The 22,512-nt window shown below is 42.3% G+C and overlaps 1 protein-coding gene across 6 annotated transcripts in view; it reads left to right on the forward strand.

The window, feature by feature from the left end:
* The window catches only part of LOC133347769 (glutamate receptor 4-like), an 85,040-nt gene extending 65,957 nt beyond the window's left edge, over positions 1–19,083 (forward strand). For 3 of the 6 annotated variants that reach the window (XM_061560354.1, XM_061560355.1, XM_061560356.1), the window contains exons 15-17: positions 3,651–3,765; positions 7,518–7,652; positions 9,159–19,083. In XM_061560354.1, the coding sequence (XP_061416338.1) occupies positions 3,651–3,765; positions 7,518–7,652; positions 9,159–9,443 (535 nt within the window). In that variant the 3' untranslated portion in view covers positions 9,444–19,083. Of the gene's footprint in view, positions 1–3,650; positions 3,766–7,517; positions 7,653–8,647; positions 8,701–9,158 lie in introns of all 6 variants that reach the window. The other 3 variants (XM_061560357.1, XM_061560358.1, XM_061560352.1) reach the window with 3 other exon arrangements.
* Positions 19,084–22,512: the final 3,429 nt, after the last annotated feature.

A 22,512-nucleotide genomic window follows, 5' to 3' on the forward strand; every position in this document is an offset into this window, starting at 1 on the left:
CCCATAGAAGGGGGGGGGGGCACTCACAGGTTCACAACTACTGAACTAAATTCCATCTGTGTGGACAATAACAAATGATTGCAACGTAACGGTGCCCTCGGGGGATTACAAATCCAAAGGCAAGCCATGTGAGAAGGTGCACTACCTAGCAATTGAAGGGACCTTAGAAACGCAGTAAAACATCTTGAAGCCGGATTATAGGGGAAGTTTGGAATATTGACAAAATACAGTAATTAGGTCATGCTAAATTATCACGTTTATATTACATTTACACGTAAATAACATGAACATTCACTCCCACTTTATGATGTAATAACAAATACATATTTACAGTTTAATATTTGTAATTTAATATCACATAAAACTCGCTGCTGTATTGATTAAGCCAAGTAACCGTCACCATAAAGCAAAGGTGGAAGGCTGAGATTCGCTGAATGTGGAAGCCTGGAAAGATTTTTTCAACAGGATTGAATTTATCTTCTTGGTTCTTTTGGTAAAGTCACGTAGAAGGGAAATAATAAAATAATAAAAATAAAACATAATCAAATAATTCTGAGGACGGCTGCTTGCGTTGTGGCCGAAACATCGTGAAAATTATTGTATTATGTTTTATTTTTATTATTTTATTATTTCCCTTCTACGTGACTTTACCGAAAGAACCAAGAAGATGAATCCCTGAAGTCACGAAAGCTTTAAATCGAAAATTAAAAGGATTGAATTTATTTCACGTATGTGTAATATAAATTAAACTTTTACTTCTTCAATTCTATAAACGTAATTTTCAACAGCTTTTACTTTTATTATATTTTTGAGTGAATAGTGATATCCAAGGAGAATACAGTGTACGTGTACCATCACCACCGCATAATGATGTGGTGGTACATCAATGCAAGCGGAGTGACTGCAGAGTGCTGTGTCCACCACTGCGTGCAGCATAAATAGTGCGCGAACAGAGTACAAATTTTTTAAACTAATATCTATTTTCTTGGTTCTTTCGGTTAAGTCACGTAGAAGGGAAGTAATAAAATAATAAAAATAAAACATAATAAAATAATTCTCACAACGTTTCGGCCACAACGCAAGCAGCCGTCCTCAGGTGAAGAACAGGTCTGTCGAGAAGACAGAGTCTGAATGAAACACCAGGCAGCGTCTGAATGAAACACCATTCAGACTCTGTCTCCCCGACAGACCTGGTCTTCACCTGAGGACGGCTGCTTGCGTTGTGGCCTGAAACGTTGTGAGAATTATTTTATTATGTTTTATTTTTATTATTTTATTACTTCCCTTCTACGTGACTTAACCGAAAGAACCAAGAAGATGAATCTCTGCAGTCACGAAAGCTTTAAATCGAAATTTTATATTTATTTGTACAGCCTTTCTGACTTTACCCCTAAATTTCAATTCAATTGAGTTTGGTTTCAAGAGGCATTTTATGGTAGTGTCTGATGTCAAACAAGATGGGTCCACCCACCGCTCAATGAAAATTCCGAATATAATTATTCATCTCATGATGTAACCTGATAAAAAAAAGTTGGAATTTATTTGAATAAGAAGACCTACGGTATATATTTTACACATTTACATACATGTCAACCCATATGGTTTACCCGTTTTCTTGCACAAGGAAATTGAGTTTTCAGGTCCACACGGCGTATAGCCGTTTCAATTTGGGAAAAACATATTTTGTGTCTATTTGTTTGTGTTTCTCCCTTGTGATGGGACTTTGTAGGATGAACGTTGAGATGTATAAGGGCACGGGGTGACAAATAAGGTCTGAATTGGTCTGTAATAAGGTAGGCACTGATAAGGGGTTGACTGGTATGCATTTATTATCCATATTATTATCATTGCAGTATTAGCATTATGATGACAATGTCAGCCACTAGGTCGTACCTCGAATGCGAACTTGTCACGTGATCCAGCACTGACGAACGGGCGTGATCACGTGACCGTCGATTATTCTTCAGGTTCCGCGGGGGCCACGTGCTCGACTCGTGATGACGTCGTCCCACCACGCCCCTAACTCGCCTATCATTTATCATAAAGAGTGTTCGCCAATGTGGCTCACCTGAGTCTGGTTTGTTCTCGAACTTGCGTAAAGATGGAACCCACACCTGTGTGTCCTGGCCTTGTCCCATATGACATTTACGCTTCATGAATGAGAAAAAATACTTTCAAGTCTGACGTCACCGAAGCTGCGGCACGAGTGATGTCGGTTGCATGATTTCCATTCTGGTACATTACCGTAGTGACGTCACCGAATCAACTTTAAGATCACTTTCAAGTATTTTTTCCCATTAACGAAGCATCACATTGAGAATACATAGCCAAATCCACATTTACAAAATAGGATTACCAAAAATTAGACTGATGAATCGTAGATTTTTAAGTGACACGTGCTGGGTATCGTAATAACAGTGACTGTTTTTTTCCAATTGGTAGGTGGTTATGAATCTCAATGGTCGCTCATCCCTGCCGTAGTGCGGTCTGGGTGGCCAGTTCAGAGAGGATTTGGTGGTGGGGCTGTGACGTCATTGACACGTGCGGACCTGATGGGAATGGACATCATTCGGAGTAACACAACATAACTGCTGTTATGTTTGTTATGTTGCCCCGCCCTCCCGTGCGTCCTATTGTGTGTCTGCCTCTGTCTCTCTTTCTCCTCTCTTCAAACTTCTACTATTCTCTCTGCCTCCATTATCACATTTTTTTTTAACTCGGTACTCTTCTTTCTCTTATCATGTTTTATTTGTCTGACTACCACTTTGTCTCCCTTGCAAACTCTCTCACCTTGGCTTATCGCTCTTTTCTTCTTTGTATATACACTCTTTTCCCTCACTTTTCACTGTTTTCATTTTCACTATGCCTATCACCCATTCTCTTCCTCAATATTTCTGCATGCCTCTCCGTTCATCACTTCAACTCCCGGTTTATTTTATTTTATTTATTCTGTACCCTGTTTCCGCATGCTGTCATTTATTTTCCCCTACACACATGTCCCCCTGTTATCTTTTCTCTTGGCCCTATTTTTATTTTATCTTTAAACCCTTTTCTCCCAATCCCATTAAGTCTTCCTATCTCTGAAACACTCTTATTACCTTTTTGCATTTTCTTCTCTATCTCCCCTCTCATTTCGGCACTAACTTTCCTCCCTCTATTATATCCTCTTTCTCCTCCCTTCGCAATCACTTTCCCCTGACCCATTAATTTCCACTCCGTCTTATGTCTCTCTTCATTTCTCCACCTCTTTCTCTGTCTTTTTCCATCTTTTCCACTCTTGTATGTTCGCTCTCCAAAATCTCTCCCTCTTTTCTTTTCCTTTTTTACCCTATATATTTTATGTCACTTCTCTATTACTCTCCCTCCATATTCCACTCTTTTTCACTATCCTACATCTCCCACTCTCTCCCTCCATACATTCTATCATCTCATCTCACCCTCCCTTTCCTTTACTCTCTCGCCGCATTCTCTTATTCCACTTCTCTCCCTCTCTCTTTGTCTGCGTCACGTCCCGTCCTCTTGGTTGTTCTCTCTGTCTCTGCTTTCCTGACACCACCTGCCCACCTAAATCCTGGTGACTGGGGCTCAACAACATCGGGCTCGATCTGCCCTCCTCCCACACTCGTCCTGTGCGCCACTCGACCCCCCAGAACCCGGGTAAACCTAGCGGTGCTCAAACTGAGCGAGCTCGGGACGCTAGACAAACTCAAAAACAAGTGGTGGTACGATAAGGGAGAGTGTGGTGCCAAGGACGCCCAGAGCAAGGTGAGTGTTGTGACCCCACGCCACCACGGGGCTTGAGGCGCATCTCAAGGGGTGGCCAGGTGGCTTTGGCGGGGGAGAGCTCTGATAGTGGCAGGACCATAGGGGGAAAAGGGGGCATTCTGCCTCCAGAAACATTGAGGCCATGGTAGAGTGGGTTTTCATGCAACGGTGTGATTAACATTAGAGACTTGTTGCTCCAATCTAGCCAATCAGTCTTTTTACTTCTGCAAATCAGAGAACCAGGTCAATATCCCAGCTAATCTGATGCAGGTCACTCTTTTTCCATCGAATTAGATACCAGGTCACTCTATCTCATTGAAATAAGTAGGTGGTCCGAACCCAGTCTCCAGCCAAGTCTCAATGTTGATTTTAAAGCTAGGTATTTTGGAGCCGAGTCTTAAGACATTACTCCTGAAAGCTGGTCTCCTGGATGCAAGTCTGAAGATGAAGATGCTAATCTTCAGACCAGGTGTCTTGGAACCATTCCCCAAGATCTTGAACTTGTTTCCTGAGATGAGTCTAGAGACACTGATCTTGAAACTTGGGCTCCTGGAGCCAATTCTTGAAATAATGACTTGGAAAATGCAGTTTTGTGGATTCATGACGTGCTGGATCTGTGTCTTAAGCTGATTATAGTATTTGCCAGTCTACTGTACCAGTAGCCTTGGTTCAAATACGGGCAGCCACCAGTTTAAACCTAGTTACCTTTGTCTATCAAGATTGATGGTCAGTCTGCAAAATCATCTAATTTTACTCATTGTATTTTACATTTGACTTGACTTGTGCAGCATAGAGGGCTGAATTTGCAACGTGGAATGGTAGCCTATCCTACATACAGTACATACATTGTTCACAAAGATCATTGGGGAAAGAGTAATGAAAACAATTAGAGATCGACCATACACTGGAGCAAGCAGAGTGCGGGAAAGGTTTCCCACCATCGAGCAAATACACATACTGTGAATCAGATAAGTGAATAGACGAATGAAATTCAATTATCTTTGAGCCTTGCATTTTTAGGCTAGGAAAGGGCATTCTAAATTGATGAGAGTCAAAAGTTTAAGTCAATCACCGAGGCCTGAATAAAATATATTTAGAAATAAAAACTATGAGTATATGAATAATGTACCAACATACATACTAAGAGTTGGACAAGGCTACATGCTTTAAAAAAAAGTTATTCACCGTGACAGAATGTATTTGCTGAAAACTGTACTGGAGAATCGATGCATCGGTATGAATAGAGAAAACATTAACCATCATAGTTGTTGACGACAGCCATTGTTATGTTCGATGAGAATAAACTACAGGAAATGTTATAATAATGTAATAAATTAAATCTGACCTTGAAAAATAACGTCCCAATGTACCTCAGGAATTTTTTTTTAATCCGTGCGTTGCACAATTGGGATGAATTTACATACGATTCAGAATAATGTTCATTCATTGCAAAAAAAGAATAGTTCAAAAATAACCATGGGGACAAGCCTGCTTTAATCTACATTGAGATATGGAAAGAGTAATGGGTGGGTTATAGAACATACATTATAAAATAATGATACAGAGAACCTTCTAAAACAAAACAATTGCAGGTTGATCACATGATTTAAACTGTTAGGGAAATTAAATGGGCTTGGGCAGAACACGTCATGGCTGGCAGGAATGATGGACCATGCTCAAGAATAATGATGGATGATAATGATTCGGTAGTGGATTGACAATGGCTTTTTGGTGATGAGGTGCGTGAGTCGCTATCAACAACAGTGTGCAAGAGCACTGTCTCACAGTTGCGATTAATGAGGCAGTTTGTTGAGGAGGCACTCGTTGGTTGAGAGTTGAGGGCACAGCAGATTGGTTCAGTGGTCTTTTTCGGGGTTTTACCATTTGGTGACGCATACCATGCTGCCCAAAGAGTCGATGGATCAGGTGTTTTGCCACCACATGACTGTGATCCTAAATTGCACAATTGGGATGAATTTGTAAATCATATGATGCAATTTGAGTAATGACACAGATGAGCGCAGGTCATGAATCCCGGTTTTGCAAAATAGACAGTGTGGGCTCTCACCCAGTCAAAGAAACACATGATTGAGTGACGTTGGTTTGTATTTCTGTCTGTGTATAGCTTGTGTTGTGACACAAGGCAGGACAATTGAAATCTGGCTCAACAGTGATTCAGCCACAACAGACTTTAAAGCATATTTATTGAACTGTACATGTAGTTTTTCCATAACTTAGGCATAGTTTTAAGCTCATCTTTTTGATGAGTCCCTTAAGCTGGAATGAAAAAGTGTAACCTCGTCTTGTGTAATCCAGTTGCATTTTACAATATTGTTCAATTCTCCACAGGAAGCATTGTCCCTCGGTGTAAATTCTGTTGCTTGTATTACATAACACACACTATTCTGGCCAATTACTTTGTCCAAATGCCACTCTCAGATGCCCATAATCCATTAAAATTGCGGATTACTTGATGATTGCGCTGCTATTCATATTTTGTGATAACAGACGCCAGGAATATGTTCCTGCTTATGCTATGCCCTTTGACCAAATGAGTCTGAATACAACCAATATCGGAAAGTAAATAGACCCGAGCCTGTGACAGGTTGTCTTAGTTGGCAGCAGGGCTCTGTGTGTACAGCAAGGTCCAGCTAAATCCATTATTATAAATCTACTTTCTATACTCCTACGTGTATGCTTTACCACCATCAACATACACTGAGCATCGTGATAAAGTATAGTCAAACAACACGATATGGGGAAGCCCTCATGCATGTTATCTGGTCTGCATTTGGCAAGAAGTTTATGACTTGTACAAACATTGTAAATAATCACACAAAAAGCGGTCAATGTTTAGTGACCTATGAAGGGCAGTTCATCTTGGATCACATCGACAATGACTGCCCAATGGAAACCATGAATGGTGGGATGCATTGGACAATCAACTCCTTATTCTCTGCTTCGTGAATAGCATAAGATTAACTGTCAGCTGGCCAGAGTCAGGCTATAACGGGACGTGTGTATGTCACAGATAATGTAACATGCAACTGTACTGTTGGCAACAAGCAACAATGTTTACAGATGCATATGTGAAGCAGGCGTGTTTGTGCAACATTTGTAGAGTCAACTGCATTGCTTGTGACAGGTGCACTGTAAATTCACCTTGAAAATTCTACGGAGACTCCTTGTGTCACCACATTTAAGCGAGCTTGAATTGCATGCTGAGTTAGAGAAGAAATGGGGTTTTAAAGCATTGAATTCACACCTGTTTCTCATGTTTCCACCCTTTTATTTGTCCATCTGTCTAAGTGTCTCCTGTATGTGCTGTTATATTTACACACATCATCTGGTCCGTGTCTCTTCTTCTGGTGTCCACCTGGTCATCTACTCATTGTGTGACCCATTATGTGTTCTATCCCATCCTTGTCCACTTGTCCATGTGGTGTCTTGTGTGTCATCCCTATTTTGCCACCAATGGAATCCGCATTATGTGATGTCTGTGTGCCCACCCATGGGCACACACATTCTGTCACGCCTGTGTCCACCCTATCTGTGTACCTCCACGGTTCTCTGCATGGCTCTACTTTTCCACCATTTTCAATTCTGTGTCATCCCCTGTGTCCGCCACTCGTGTATCGCCTTATCGTGTCCACTCCCACCTTGCATCACTTGGTCGGCCCCGTGCGTCGTCCCGTATTATCGTTCCCGTCCGTGCGCCCATCGGCATGCCACACCGTGCATGTCGCGAGCAGGACAAGACCAGCGCTCTGAGCCTGAGCAACGTGGCCGGCGTCTTCTACATCCTCGTCGGGGGCCTTGGCCTTGCCATGCTCGTGGCGCTTGTGGAGTTCTGCTGCAAATCCCGCGCCGAGGCCCGCAGATACCAGGTCCCCCTCCCTCGCTCATTCGTTCACACATCGATCTAATCATTCTGTTGCTCATTCACTCAATTGAAACCCACGTCGGGGCCTGCAGGTCGCAGGCCTATCAATTCATTCATTTTGTGCACATTCCTTTACCTTGTTAATTTACAGTGAAACCTCTTGGCGCCGGACTAATACTTGCAAAATGATGTGATTTAAAGAACATTTACACATAATTAAAATCCAACATTAAAAAAAGCACTTGATAACAGTTGATTACATTTTAACAACTAATTATTTACAATGTAATGACATGTAAGACTCACAACTATATTGTTTAATCTAAGTCACTTGCTATCACCATGAATGAAAGATTGAACGCCTAGGTTCATTCTTTGCAAAAGAGTAGTTGGTGTATGGAATATATTTTGTCTTTAAAAAAATGCTTGTTAAAAAGTGATAGCACTCCCAGAGCATGTGGATGGCTGAAGAGGCATCCAAGGGTACTACACTGTCACTCTCTCTGGTTTTTTTCTTACTTTTATTTTCTTGACTATTTCTTTTTTCATTAAAGTATGCTTTTCAAAACAAATAACAATGTAAATAATTACAGTCATACCTCTGTTAACGACTCCTCAGGGAACGAAGCTCATTTTAAACGAATTTGGCCATGGTTGGACCCTTTGACCCTCTATATTTGCAAAAAAATATCGAAAACATTAACAAAAAAAATCGAAAACTAATTTTTGAACTTATGAGAAGCATTTCAAAAGAGTAAAAATCGAAATGCTGTGCGCACCCTGTAGGCACAATCCAGTGAGGTTTGGTTATATTATCAGCAGCCATTCAGCGGCATTCTTCGCTAGACTTCCCTCTGCTGCCCTCCATTGCTCGAGCAGTCCACCTTAAAGACCATTGTCAACCAAGCGGACAAAGTGAAGGCTTCTGTGCACCAATGTTTTCCTATTGTACCCCCCTTCTCTGAACTCCTGGAACGCATCCCTTTTCCTCTGGCAAAGAAGTTTCTGACAACGAAGAGACACCATGGAATGCATCTACTTCGTTAATAGAGGTATTACTGTAAAAAACAAGAATAATTTATCAACAAAACTACTGTTACCGGCAAAGCTCTTGGCTGTCGCCTTATGCATGCAGACAGACCGCGGAACCGATATGCACGGCTTTATTAGCACGCAAACCGCATTCTGCTCTGAGTTGTGTTTTTGGTTTCTTAAAAAATTTCGAGGAGCCTTCCTGGGTTACTTTGATTTGTTACCCAACTCAAATCCGACTTCCGAGAGGTTTTGCTCGACTCGTTCACATTAACACCCATACTGAATTGTACAAATAACACTATTTAATTAACCTAATCATCCACTTATTCAGCCATTAACTCATTAAAACACCCATTAATTAATTCATGCACTCATTCCACATAACGTGAAGGGGGCTGCATGCTGTGTGTGCGCCATGTTCTCTTGACCCGCGGCGTGTGACGTGGTGGTGGTATTTGTCGCGGTTGTGCTGCAGGTCAGCTTTGCGGAGGCCTTGCGGAACAAGGCGCGCCACTCAATCACCGGCAGTGTTGGTGGCGGGGAGGCCGCGCGCTTCATGCCAGGGGGGGGGATGTGCCCCCCTGAGCTGCCCCCAAAACTGGCGCTCGTGCACCCCCAGCCCCTGCCGCCCCCCGCCTCCCCACCACCCTTCACATCCCCCGGCTCCCTACATACGTCCATCAGTGCTCAGCAGCAGCATCAGTCACAGCAGCAGCATCAGTCACAGCAGCAGCATCAGTCACAGCAGCAGATGGACTGAATAGGAGGCAGAGGAGCTGCAGTGACAGCAGCTGGAGCCGGGGGTTGGGGGGAGGGAGGAGGCATTATGGCAGCATCAGAAGTGGCAGGACCAGCTAGTGTTGAACGAGTACCTGTGGAATTGGCTGCTACAGCAGGTACAGGAGAGGTTGCAATATGTGTATCAGCTCCATCATCAGCAGCAGCAGGACTGACAGTGGTTGGATGTAGTAGCGGTGGCATCGGTAGCATAAGTTGGGTCACAAGGTGGTGGAGGAGGAGATGTCGAATCAGTGGTGACAACAGCAGGAATAGCAGAAGAATTGGAAGCATTGGTGTAGCAGGAGCAGTTGGAAAAGAATACGATCAAAGCAATAGGAGTGTCTGGAACAGTATAAACATTGACAGAGTAGCAAAACTTACAGGAGTTCTAATTACACCAACAACTACAGCAGGCATATCAGCAAGCAGCAGGAGCTGCAGGACCAATGGGAGAGAGAGAAGTTGTACTCATATCAGCTGATGCACTGAGAAGTGGAGGAACAGGAGAAGGAGGAAATGTTGGACAAGTATACAGAAAACAAGCAGGAGGTAGTGGGGATATTGCAAAGGGAGGTATACTGACAACAGTGGGACTTAAAAGGAGCAGTGGCATCTGAATATATGGCGGAATTGTGAGTGCGGGTAAATCTGCAGTAGTAGCGGCATGTGTAAGAGGATAACAGTAAAAGCTTTGACAGCAACATTGGATGCATTCTCGGGTGGCAATAGCAGCAGATGGATGAGGAGGGGTTGCAGCAGGTATTCTCAGCAACAGGCTAATAGCAACAACAGCAACTGTTGGCCGAAATACAATTATTTGCATTGGTGGCTGTTGCAGCCACTGCAATAAATGGAATAACAGCAGCAGAGTCAGGAGCGATAGACAGAGGGTCCCAAACCCAACATGGACTTCAAGGAGTAGAAGATGAGAGAGGGATCTCTGTTTAACACAAACGAACGAGAGGGGCTTCAGAAAGGGAACAAGTGATGGGAGCAGAACTCCTGATCGAACTGAGATGGTACATAAGAGAGAAACACAGGGAAAAAAAGGACTCTAAGCCATCTGAAGAACCTAGAGTGCAGACTGAGGCTTAGGGAATGCACGATTTGCAGAGAAAGAGCACATTCCTGCACCACCAGGCGACCTAAAATTAGTAAGTAAGTCAGAGGGCATGAGAGTGGAGCACTTGCTGTTCAATCAGGAGGGAAAACAAGGGCGAGGTGAACCATCCTGTTCTCATCATTTGATGCCATCCCCTTGGATTCGATTTTGTCCAGGGGGTTGCTCATCCAAATGTTGACATACCCTGGTATGTCTCACCCCGCACCTTGTGTTGTAAAAGCCACGGGTGGGAAGGGTTTTTTTTTTACGAAAGGCATCGCCGAAACTAAAATTGGTTACCCAGGTGCCGCACGAGTAATTTTGTTTTTAATTGGCCACGTGTTCAACAGATGTCGAGTGGATGGAGCATTGTTTCTGAACAATGTATTGACTTAAATTAATGGATCTGGGAAGTCGATCCTTGCAGATTCGAATGGATCATGAACACTGCCGTGATTCGATTGTGTGTGTGAATGTAGAATGTTGGTAGACTTTCTTCTACAGGATGCGCCATGCATTGGAGAGGCCGGCCCTCTGACTGCTGTGTCACATTGAGACTGCCACGCAACCACACTACCATTTGTTGTGACACTGTCCTGTGTGCAAATTTGTTTATCATATTTGTATGAGTTAAAAACAAAAGTATCAACCATTTTCTTCTTTCGGCTTTATTGTCATAGGATTAGTTGAATAAATTACAAATTTGCCACTGGCTAATAGACACAGAGTTAAGCTCTTTGATTCATTGCGGATTCGTCCAATAAAACATGCATGCATTGTATTGTGGAGTTTACCACAAGTTATGTCTTGAGACTTAACTGCTATCCTGCTTTTCTTATCTGATACAAAGCCCTGTCTCTAAAACAGAGCTAATATTTTCTTAGGGTGTCTTTGCTTGTCTCACAATATTTATAAGTTCCACCAAATTCTATAATTTATCATTCCTGAAAATTTTTTTAAATGTGTTTTAAATGTATAACACTACTACTGGAAATTGTTTTCAATATGGAGAACTTTCAATGCGTTAACAGCTCTATCAGAATCTCCAGTGCTAAGTGTAGGCAATATTTGATCCGTTGCCTGCACTCATTGCGGACCACTCGAACTCACCGTGTCTCACACGAGTTGGCTGTAGGTGAGCTGTAAACATCCGCTGATCCTTCAAATGCCACCTTAGGCATTAAGTACAACCTCCACCAATTACAGTGTTACCCAGTTGGGGTTGCATCACTCCCCTACTGTCACACTAAGGCATGTTTTGCAAGCCAGATGCTTAGTTCACCATATGCCCCCAGGCACAGCTGCCAATGGTGGTTCCGTTTCAAAATGTTCTTCATGAGATCTGATTTTACAATGCTGAGATGCCTTGGCACATAGGGCGCTTTATCATAGGCGGCTATATCAGAGGGCGTGATATCAAAAGCATTTTTACTGTTGCAGTTACATTGTTACACGACTTCAGTATCCTCTTTGGCCATGTTGATTCGCGAGCGATTCACTCTGTGCCTATCTGCCAAATCGGCCCTCGGAAATGGGCTCAACTGGACCAAGCGTGACACCAAGTTCTCGTTCTTTTCTAGTCTAACTCGTCCTAAATCGTTTTCTTCAGACACCAGAGTTATGAAGGCGTGTGGGCCTTGGTTGATGTACTCATGATATTGTTTAACTCGCTCGAATGTCTTCTTCGTTTGCTGCATCTACGTCTTGTCAATGTAAGATTGAAATGACGAAGGAAAATGACAATGGCAAGCAAAGTGTCTTTTTTTCATTTGTTGGAGATTGTGACTTTTTAAGGCTTATGATAATTAAATATAATGTGATACTTTGTGTTTCATGAATTGGACCAAAAATGAAGATCCTGAACTCCTATAGGTCTACGCAGCTTGAAATGTCACCAAAATTGGCTGAATCTGAAATGTTTACCTGCTCTTGGTCAACTCAACATCAGCTCCGTCTGAAATTACCACAAAGTAAAAAACCTTCCCTTGGTCAACTCAACTGGATTTGATCGCCTGTCAACCAATGCATACTTGGCTCAGCTTATTGATTGGTAATCACTGCACAATGGTTATCATTTTTGATAATTTGTTTACCAATAAGGGTCAATAGTTAAGTAAAATGAATGTTTAAAAACAGCACACTGAACTAAGAAGCTCCAGCGAATGCCTGCGAGGAGATTGTTGCTGATGTTTTCTGAAGAGATGCTGGGAAAAAAATGTTATTGCAAAAAATGAAATATTTGGAGCCATACATGGCGTGGGCCACTTACCGCGCGAAGCGCAAAACCTGTGCCATTTGGAGCTGGAGCTGAAGTGGAAGTGGACACAATGTATCATAAGCAACAAGAGTGTGGCATATGACCAGCATATGGATGGATCCTCCATGAGCCCTTCAAGTTAAACATCCAGCTCAAAGTGCGCTACATTACCCACTGTTGTGCGAGGCTCTTTGGCTCTGAGACCACAAGTCTATTTTGCAGGATCGGGGGATTGTCGAAAGAGTCCTGGCTATCAGCTTTGTAATTTTGACACTCAGCTCCAGGAAACCGTATTTATGAATTGGAGTTTTTAGATTTGGTTCCAAGAGACTGGATTTCGGTTGAATATCTTGGAGATTGGCTCCAGGAGACTGGGTTTGTGGATCACAGTCTTGAGATATCTCCAGGAGATTCGGTTTCATTGTCTTAAGTTTTTTTTTTGACCGGTTTTAAGAACAAGCAGAATCACTAGTTTTGTTTTTACTGTCTTAAAAAGGAAAGCACAACCCAAAAAACTGCTTCATTTTGTTTAAGATCAAATGACAATAGCCATTTACAGTAACGTGAACATTTGTTTATCTGAATACACAACTGAAGATTTACGAATTCTAATCCAGCTCCACCTAAAATTCTGGATTTTTGAATGTCCAGTTTTCCTGAGCATCCCCACTTAGCACGTGCATCCCGATGTAACCACTCGGAGGCTTTGACATAATTAATGGCGGCAAATGTATACTGGGAGACTTATTGTTGCCATGAATTGATAAAGTCTGATGCCTCAATGTGCAAAATGAGTGGGTTTAAATTTAAGAAAGAATGTGTAAATGTATCGGACACGTGTATTGATTTCCCTGATTTCTGCACAGACGCCCCATCACTCTGTAATGCATAAATCATGCTGACATGGCATAACATTTTAAGATTCAGGCTTCAACCTTAAAAATTTACTCAAAAAGGATGTACTTTATAAATAAATGATACAAATGTGCGTTGGATGAGCCAGGATACACACCGCCTTAAGTGGTGTCTGCAATAATCAACCGTGCTTTGGGTTGTGCCTTCCTTTCATTCAGCCTGTTCGCTGAGCCGTCATCATCAACCAAGTTATTTGAATAGCTTGTCCAATACATTGGTGATATTGATTACACATTGTTGTCAGACCTATTTGTGCAGATTGTGAGAATATAATTTAGGATTGCTAATGATATGTTTTAACACTTTGACTTTACTAGACTTAGTGTTACCATTTGTCAGGTGTAAATTGTGTATTGTTAGCTTTCAGTTTGTTACGGCTTGGTGGCTGCAGCCATCACGTCTGAGACAAATGATCACGCTGTTACAGAAGTGTGAGATTTCAAACTTGATTTACGATGTGGATTCTGGAATCATCTATCGTGGTGACTCTTTATTCCGAGTGAAATATGTTCACGTGATTGGCACTTTGGTGTTTTGTGTGGCTGGGTGGACCGAGTGGGTTGCCTCCTTACCACTGAGCCAATTCACACGCGGTCAATAGGTCGATTCCTGCCACAGCTGCCCAGTACGAGACAATTATTAAGTTCTGTTCTCTTCTGTAAATTGGACAATACCACGCGGAATGAATAATTGTGCCATTGTGTTCCTTTGGTGTCAGCACATTTAGCTTCATTTAAAATCATTAAATAAATTGTGTAAAATAAGATCTGTCCCTGCGTGATCGACCAACTTGATCTTCAAGTTGCCGAGTTGAGCCATCACATCGTCACTCCTCCTTCCAGGTTGACAGTTAAATCGTAATGGAAGTGAGACAATTGGTAAAGTTGGTCGGTTTATCTCAGTAAAAGGCAAATGAAAATGGAACTAAACTATTTTTTTTATTTTACCAGGTAAGGCCCACTGAGTTATATAGATATTTTTCAGAAGCGACCTGACCACAAATGATAGCTCAACGAAGTGGCCTATGTGGAAATATATAGCAGCCAAATACTATAAACGCAGGTTTCTAAATATGGAGGGGAAAACCCAGAGGAAAATCCACGTTTCCAAGGGCAGAACATGCAAACTCAAAATATACAGGCGTCAGGGTCGGGATCGAACCCACGCGCCCCTGTATACCAGGCGAGGTAGTAAACATTTCGCCACAGTGGAACGCTCAATGATGTCCACACAATTTTCCAAACGTTTTGGTAAAAACGATCATGTGTGGGGCTGAGATTGTGAATTGTGTATCGAGGTCTCGCAAAGCCCAAACACCCTTTAGTATGCATCTTCATCATCTTCATGTGAAGGACCCGGTAAATTAAATATCATTTTATTTCATGATCAAATTAAATGGAAATCCTCCAGCATCATACAAACCAATGACAGCCCACTTAGGGTAATACCTTGCAAGGTATACCTGGGTACTGCTGTTAGTTCTGGAGAGTATACATTACTGTTGTTAAAATACTGCATTATAATTTACTTGAGTCATTTTTAAATCGTGGATGTTTCTAAGATGTGGCACTACAAAGGTTCCGTTCTTATGAGTCACATCTGTTGTGTTTAATACCCACTTAATATCTAATAGCATCCTTCATAATAATAGTAACAATAACATGACCCCATTGGCCGGCTGTAATGGAAATCAAACCTTCGACCACATCCAAAGTGGTTCAGTGATGAGTGACAAAACCTCTACATGCACCAAACTGTTTAAACAACCTCATAATCAAGATTGATTCTCATATCGTTTCATGTGTAACGGAACCTTGACACCGTCCTCTTTGTCATGTGGTCCAGCAAGGCACATTTGTTAGAAAATGGATGTTAAAGCGTTTCTGTCCATATAATAATGCTTCCAATTAGCAAATTAAAAAGAAAGACTAGTAATCTAGATTTTCTAAAAATTGCAATGTTAATGTTTGACTGGTTGTGGTGTTGCCAACGGGGGACATTTATGTGCCCAGTAACTCATACGTCACATGGAAAAGAGTCTTAAATGGTCAATCCTGGTAAGAGCCATGATAATGAGAGATGCTTACCTGCTGGACCAAAATGTAATACCATCATGTTCCTAACCTTGCAGGTTAGTGAATTTAGAGGTAAAATTCTAACCAACCGATATAACAAACAGATGTCTGACATCCCTTATGTGTGCTTTTCTCTGAGCATTATGGGTTCGTCACAAAAATGAAAATATTGACAAAACATTATGAGAGGATCGTGCTGAGAGTCATGGATATTCAGTGATGGTAAATATAAGTGTTGTGCCATTCAAAATTATTATTCCCATAAAGCATTTCAACTTTACACATTATTTCTAACTTTAGATGTAGTTACGCTGTGTTCACTGTACATCACTCTTTTTGCTGGATCGGCGCGTCAAAATAATACCTCTAAACTTAGAATAGTCAAACTAAGATAACCTATTGAGACCATTTAAGGGGATAGTTTGTGGGAAAAGCTACATGGATGCTTTTGTTATATATATTTAGCATTTTCCCTTTAACAAGTTAGATACTCTTTCTCAAAATACCCTCACGGAGTCTTCAATATTTTTTAAATCCTTTATATTAAGTTCACTTGCTTGCTTGCTTAGGACCGTGCAAATCTTTCGGTCGTTTTTTAACCCACTTCCCGTGATCCAATCGAGCTGACATTTTCCACACAGACTCATTGTGCGTGACAATTTATGTTCGTGAAAAAAAAATCCAAAATTTTACACTTTTTAGGACAAAAATATATTTAATTACCAATTGCTTAATGCTGCCATGCAATCATCTGACCCATAGGTGGCAGCCATCTCAAGCCAGAGGACGAGAGGACTCTAGCCGCCACGCATATAAAGGATTTATAGTGAAAGACTTTGTTTTTACGGGTTATACTTGTTCAGTATGGTCTAATGTTCCACCAAAACCAATTTCTTTTTCCAGACACAAACTATTTTTCAGTAGACTTCTTGTTATCCACCACTCTTCATCCACAATTCTTCCTGCTCACGAGAATCAACAAGGATTCAGAGACAATGCTACTTCTTAAACTCCTCAGTCACGTTACACAGTTTTGCATGGTTTGCCATGATAAACACCACAAATAACTCAGGAGACAAGCAAGTTTACTGCAGATGCATTATTTCAGTAGTTAATATTAATTATTAAGCTCAAGATGCATACACCCAGTCGCATGGGTGAGGATCAATATATTTTTTATTTTATGTAGTGGGGGTCACTTGACACTTCCAGCCACAAGAGACCATTACATTTACAACAATGTTAAACAAGAGCAGATTATTTCATTACCCTGAATAGTGACAATTCATTTAATTGCGTGGGGGGGGGGGGTATTACACCATTGTTTTCAACGTATTTTGTGTGTGCTGGTGTGAGGTTTTGTCATTTAGTTCTCACTAACCGTACTTGTACAGTTTTAACAAGCTAAGTGGATGCCCTTCGTCAGTAAGATGTAAGGCCCACGCAGCTACAATGTCAAAGATAAATGGTCAGAGATCTGAGCCATTTCATGTCCTTCAAGAAGTGCATTCATGTTGTCCACTTGCTCCGATGCTTCTCAATCTCTTCATTATTTGGGGAGGGGGAGTGTCCTTCCAGGCCTATACATATATATAGGATATAGGATCTGCTAATCAGGCTCGGGTACGCCTAGAGATGATTCCGGGTCACCCAGTCAAATGATGTAACCAATGGTTTGTGATTGAAGACCATGCCGAAATCCACAACTTCAATGTAAATTATTTTAAAATACGTTACATGGAAGTGCTCTATTTAAATAAATAAAAAGCGTCTCATTTCTCATCCAAGCTTTGGGCAGGACTCATCTGTGCTGGATGCTTATAGTGAAAATTCCACATTCCCATTTTGGTCACCCATCTCTCCCGTAGGACAACCCTGGTAGTTTCTGTCATGCCAGACTTTGCAAACGCGGCCTATTCATTCTTGGCCTGGCTCAGGGCTTTACCAAGTCTGTCATGGAACGCAAATTGTGGAGAAAAAAGTAGCTGCCTTTGAATAGCATGTGCTCTGGAGCGTTGCTGCATTGTGTGCACACTTGGATGTTAACAGCCCCTGGATGTGATTGCAGGATAAAACCGGGCATGTAATGACGCATCGATTTATCAACTAAAAGTTAGCCCGACGGTCACGATACATGCATCAAATAATGCATGTTCCAATTGATCAATTATGATTGATGACCGATATATACATGATATGCGAATGTTACATTTCGAGAAAACTGCAAGGAAAGGAGTGAAAAAACAAGTAAGTTGGTAAACATGGGACATAGAAAGTATGGCTTGATTTGAATCATGACTCTGTATCGTGACCCCGTAATTGCAAGAGTTTCTCGAATCGCTGGGTGGTGAGTTGGTACATGCTGACAATACCTTCCAGGTTTAGTAAAATATGAAAAATGGTTCCAAGGCATCCTTGCAACTTTTCGCTGAGTAGAAACCCCTGATAAGAGAATGCCCATCAGACTGCCCTCTGTAAACTTGCCAGTGCAGTATTACATTTCTTTCGATGGAATGTGTAGATTGCAAGGGTGGTGAGGTTTCATTCAATAATTAATGGTTTCAATATTTGAACGCATCTCGCAATGCCTGATGTAAGCACCAAGACTGAAAAGTGAACAAAAAGTAAAATGGAGCCTAATGAAGCACTAGAGGTGGGGCTAGTTTTAGGATTTGTGTCAGTTGGAGGGATAGTCCTAACAGTAGACTATTTAGTTATGGTTATGATCAGGGGTGCTATTACTGGTGGTTGTTTGGCCAGTTGAAGAGATAGTGTTTTTTAAAGGACAGGGGTAGGGCTAATATTTTGTTGGCTTTTGCACTCTCCACTCCCCACTCCCAAGCTGTTTGCCACATCATCAAAGGCAATGTATATCCTTTTTGTTCGCTTTTTGGTGTTGGTGTTAGCACTGCCTTACTGTCTCACTCCCGACTGCGATATGTGCTGCACGTGGATCTAAAGGATGTGATTGGGTATTCAGTCTCGCGTGTTTGGCTGGAGTACTTGTGATGCCCCATAAGTGGCGGATGGTGGCCAAACTAATATTTTACTGCTTTTTACTGAAACAAAAAAATATACCTTTCAAGAAGCAAAAAAAGTATGACTTTAATATCGCTAATGGCAGTAGCCTCAATACATTTATATTGAATGTGTTTTGAATGTGTGTGTGTTTAGCAACCGATGTTATTACACTTGGAGACGTGCAGATGTAAGCGACGTGAAAATTGATTTCGAAAACTTTTTAGAAAATATATTGAATAGCGGAACACGAGCCTGTGAGTCATGATCACGTGTGTGTGTGTGCAGTGGTCAGGTTTCCTCTATTAGTTACCATGTGACGGCGGCTTAATTGAATAACGTGAATATTACAACAGTGGCTTCATCTGAACTTTTGGATTGCAATCTGCAATCCCAATATGTTTGAAAACCTGACTGGTGACTGTAGGGCAACAATGTTTATGTTTGCTTATTGTCCAATCCCTTTATGCCGTCTTAAAATGGCACTTGTTATTTATAAAACCATGAGTATCTCCCCAGGGTATTTGAAATTACTCGCTGCTGAGTGGAGGTGCACTCACTGCGCTATGGATTCCTGTGACCCGGTTTCAGTTACTGGCCATAAAGCACAACAGTAGCAAGCGGGTTTAGAATCTGTCCTGAACCTCCTGTCTTTTCAGCCTTAAATAAGTAGTACCTGGTTTAGCATCCAAACATTTATAAAAGGAGAGATGGCAGTGGTGTTAGCCACACCACTCTCTCATGTTATTATTTTGGCCTTAAGTTGATGCCCGTTGTTAGTAAGACATAACCCACATAGCTACATTGTCAAAGCTATTCCATGGCCATCAAGGAGTGCATTGAGTAAACTTATCTGCTGCTTCTTAATCTCATTTATCTTGTAGTGGGACAGTCCTTCCAGGCATGTACACAAGTAGACTCCATCTGATAAAGGATCTGTAAAATGCTCATCAAGCCTGGATGCACCTCGGGATGATTCCGGTTTGCAGAGCAAAAATACGTAGCCAATGATTGATGATAGAAGACCTTCCTGAGGAAGAGTTATTCTTTGTTGTAGGCATCAACATTATCCATGAGAATATCGGGCCTGCCTATCAGCCCCACTTAACCCATGAATCTCCCCCTATATGTGTGACCCCATCGAGCCCCTCTGCCGTTCATCATTTTATGATGAAGTGGTTATCTGAGAATAACATACTTGTGTATTATGCTCATGGCTGTCTCTTCATATTGCATGAGCATCAACATCATTGATGTTGACTGGTTTTCCCTTTGATACAGAGCTTCAGGCCTTTTTGGTGATGGCCACGAATGGTATCGGCTTCCCTCTGCTTGTGAGATGTAAAATGCCTTGCCAAGACAACAACACCACAGGTCTGGTTTCCTTCTCAAGGATCAATATTTATGCCCAAGGGTCATAGAGCCAAAGCACAGCAGCGTTTTCATTCATTGTTAAAACTCCTGGTGTCATGAATTTCTGTAAGAGTGGCCATCATATTTGACAGCTGTCATCTACAATTATCATTTTATAGATGACTAGAAACTAAGCTGTATAAAATTGATAACAGTCCCCATTAACTATTGATCACCAATGTCTCTTGCAACAAGAGTTAATGGGTATATCCGATATGTTGACATAAAATCTACAAAATTGCTCCCCATTTCTGACAGTTTTTACATGGAACATTGATAGAATAGCAATACGGGAGACCCTTGAATATTGCGGGTTTATCGAGTGCGGTTTAGACCTATTGCGGGCAACCTCTTTGTATACCAATTTAGCTATTGCGGGGGTTGTTGGCCTTTCGCGGGTTTACTGTATACAGAAGTATTGTATCATTGGCTGATACGGTGGTGCGGGGCTGGCTAGGGGAAGGAGTCACACCTCAACCATTGCCCTTCAAGCATCTTGTGGACAAACAAAGACAAAAGACCCCCGTTTAGCCTATTAACAGACTGTTGGGGAAAGTGCTGTTATTGAGCACCTATGAAAGCTGGTTCAGCACACGAGGGGGTGGGTGGCCAGCACCACGCCTGGTCGCCTTTATCTCCCTAGTGGCGACATTTACACATCACACCAGGTACTCAATTATGACTGAGTCGACGTACGGGAGGTCCATGACCGGTATAGATAATTGTCACTGTTGTTGAGCATGAGCAGGAATCGAACTTGGGTTGCTGAGCGCGATAATCGTTGCACTGCCACTCATGGACAAACAACAAAAACGCCATTCACTAAGTGGCAGGTGATGTCACCACGGCGCTTGTGCAAGGCAATATGCACTTTTAAGGCCATGTGAAGTGTCGAATGCCCGCTGGCAGGTCACGGGACAGACCCAGGTACTATGGGTCACTAAATAGTCCATCAGATGTTCTTGCTTTGACCCAGTGTGCATCCATGATGTTGTTTGGATGTACCGATGCTGGAACAGCATGTTGGTAATTGCATGCCCATGGGCTGCACAGAAGACTAGCAGCCTCCTCCCATTGTTACTGAGCTGATCTAGCCTATGCCTTCCAATCACTCCAGCCCAGGTGCCAGCACCAAGACCTACTCGGGCATTAAAGTCGCCCAACAGGATGCATTTATATCCCGAGGGGCCACTTTAGCTAGCACCTGCGACAGGAGGTCATTGATGGCATCGGACTCATTGGCGTCACCTGCATTCCTCCACTTATGTTCATCTTGGGTGGGGGCATAAGCAATCACCATTTCTCACCTCCCGTTCATGGGGAGGCGAGCCCACAGTAGCCTGGGGCTTACAGCTTCCCACACCTCACCGCAACGCTGAACACCAATCTGACACGTAACAGTAAGAAAGTCTGGGCGACCATAAGAAAACTAGGAGGTGACATCACACCTGCAGCCGTGTCAAATGTTACTGCTAAGTAGGTAGCACAGCAACTGCTCAACAATGGGAAGCGGTTGCAAGTGAGAAACCCCGAAGAACAGCATCGCTGTATTATACTGCCTGACACGCAACCACCTGACTCAATCACTGACTTACTAACCCACACTCACCCACTCACGAAATTTCATGTTGAAATAGTAAACTCACTCAAACACTCACTCGCCAAACCAACTCACCCAAGTCACCCACTCACTAAATTAATCACCCACCCACCCACTCACCAAATTGCAGTTCACAACAAGAAACACACCCACAAACCCACTACCCACTCACCCATTCACTCACTCACGCACCCACTTACCCAATTCCTCACCCACCCATCCACTCACCCATTCATTCACTCACTTAATCACACACCCACCCACTCACCCAAATGTCATTATGCAGGTCACAACTCACTCAACCACGCACCCACTCACCAAACTGTAGTTCACAACAAGAAACTCACATACCAACCCACAAATCTAATCGCTCACCCACTCATTTAACTCCTACACTGCAGGTTGCAACACACTTGGTCACTCACTCACCCACTAATTCACCAAACCACTACAGTGCAGGTCACGAAGACACACTCATTCAGTTACCCACTCACGCACCAATCACCAATTCACTCACTCACCCATTGACTAACCCAATTACTCTCTCACCCAATTACTCACTCACCCACTCACTCACTTAATCATCCACACACTCACCCACTGGCCCAATTTCCATTATGCAGGTCTCACTGACTGCTGGTCATAACCCACTCACTCACTCACCCATGC

Source organism: Lethenteron reissneri, chromosome 26 (assembly GCF_015708825.2).
Source record: "Lethenteron reissneri isolate LAM-NWPU_2019-01 chromosome 26, ASM1570882v1, whole genome shotgun sequence".
Lineage (NCBI taxonomy): Eukaryota > Metazoa > Chordata > Hyperoartia > Petromyzontiformes > Petromyzontidae > Lethenteron > Lethenteron reissneri.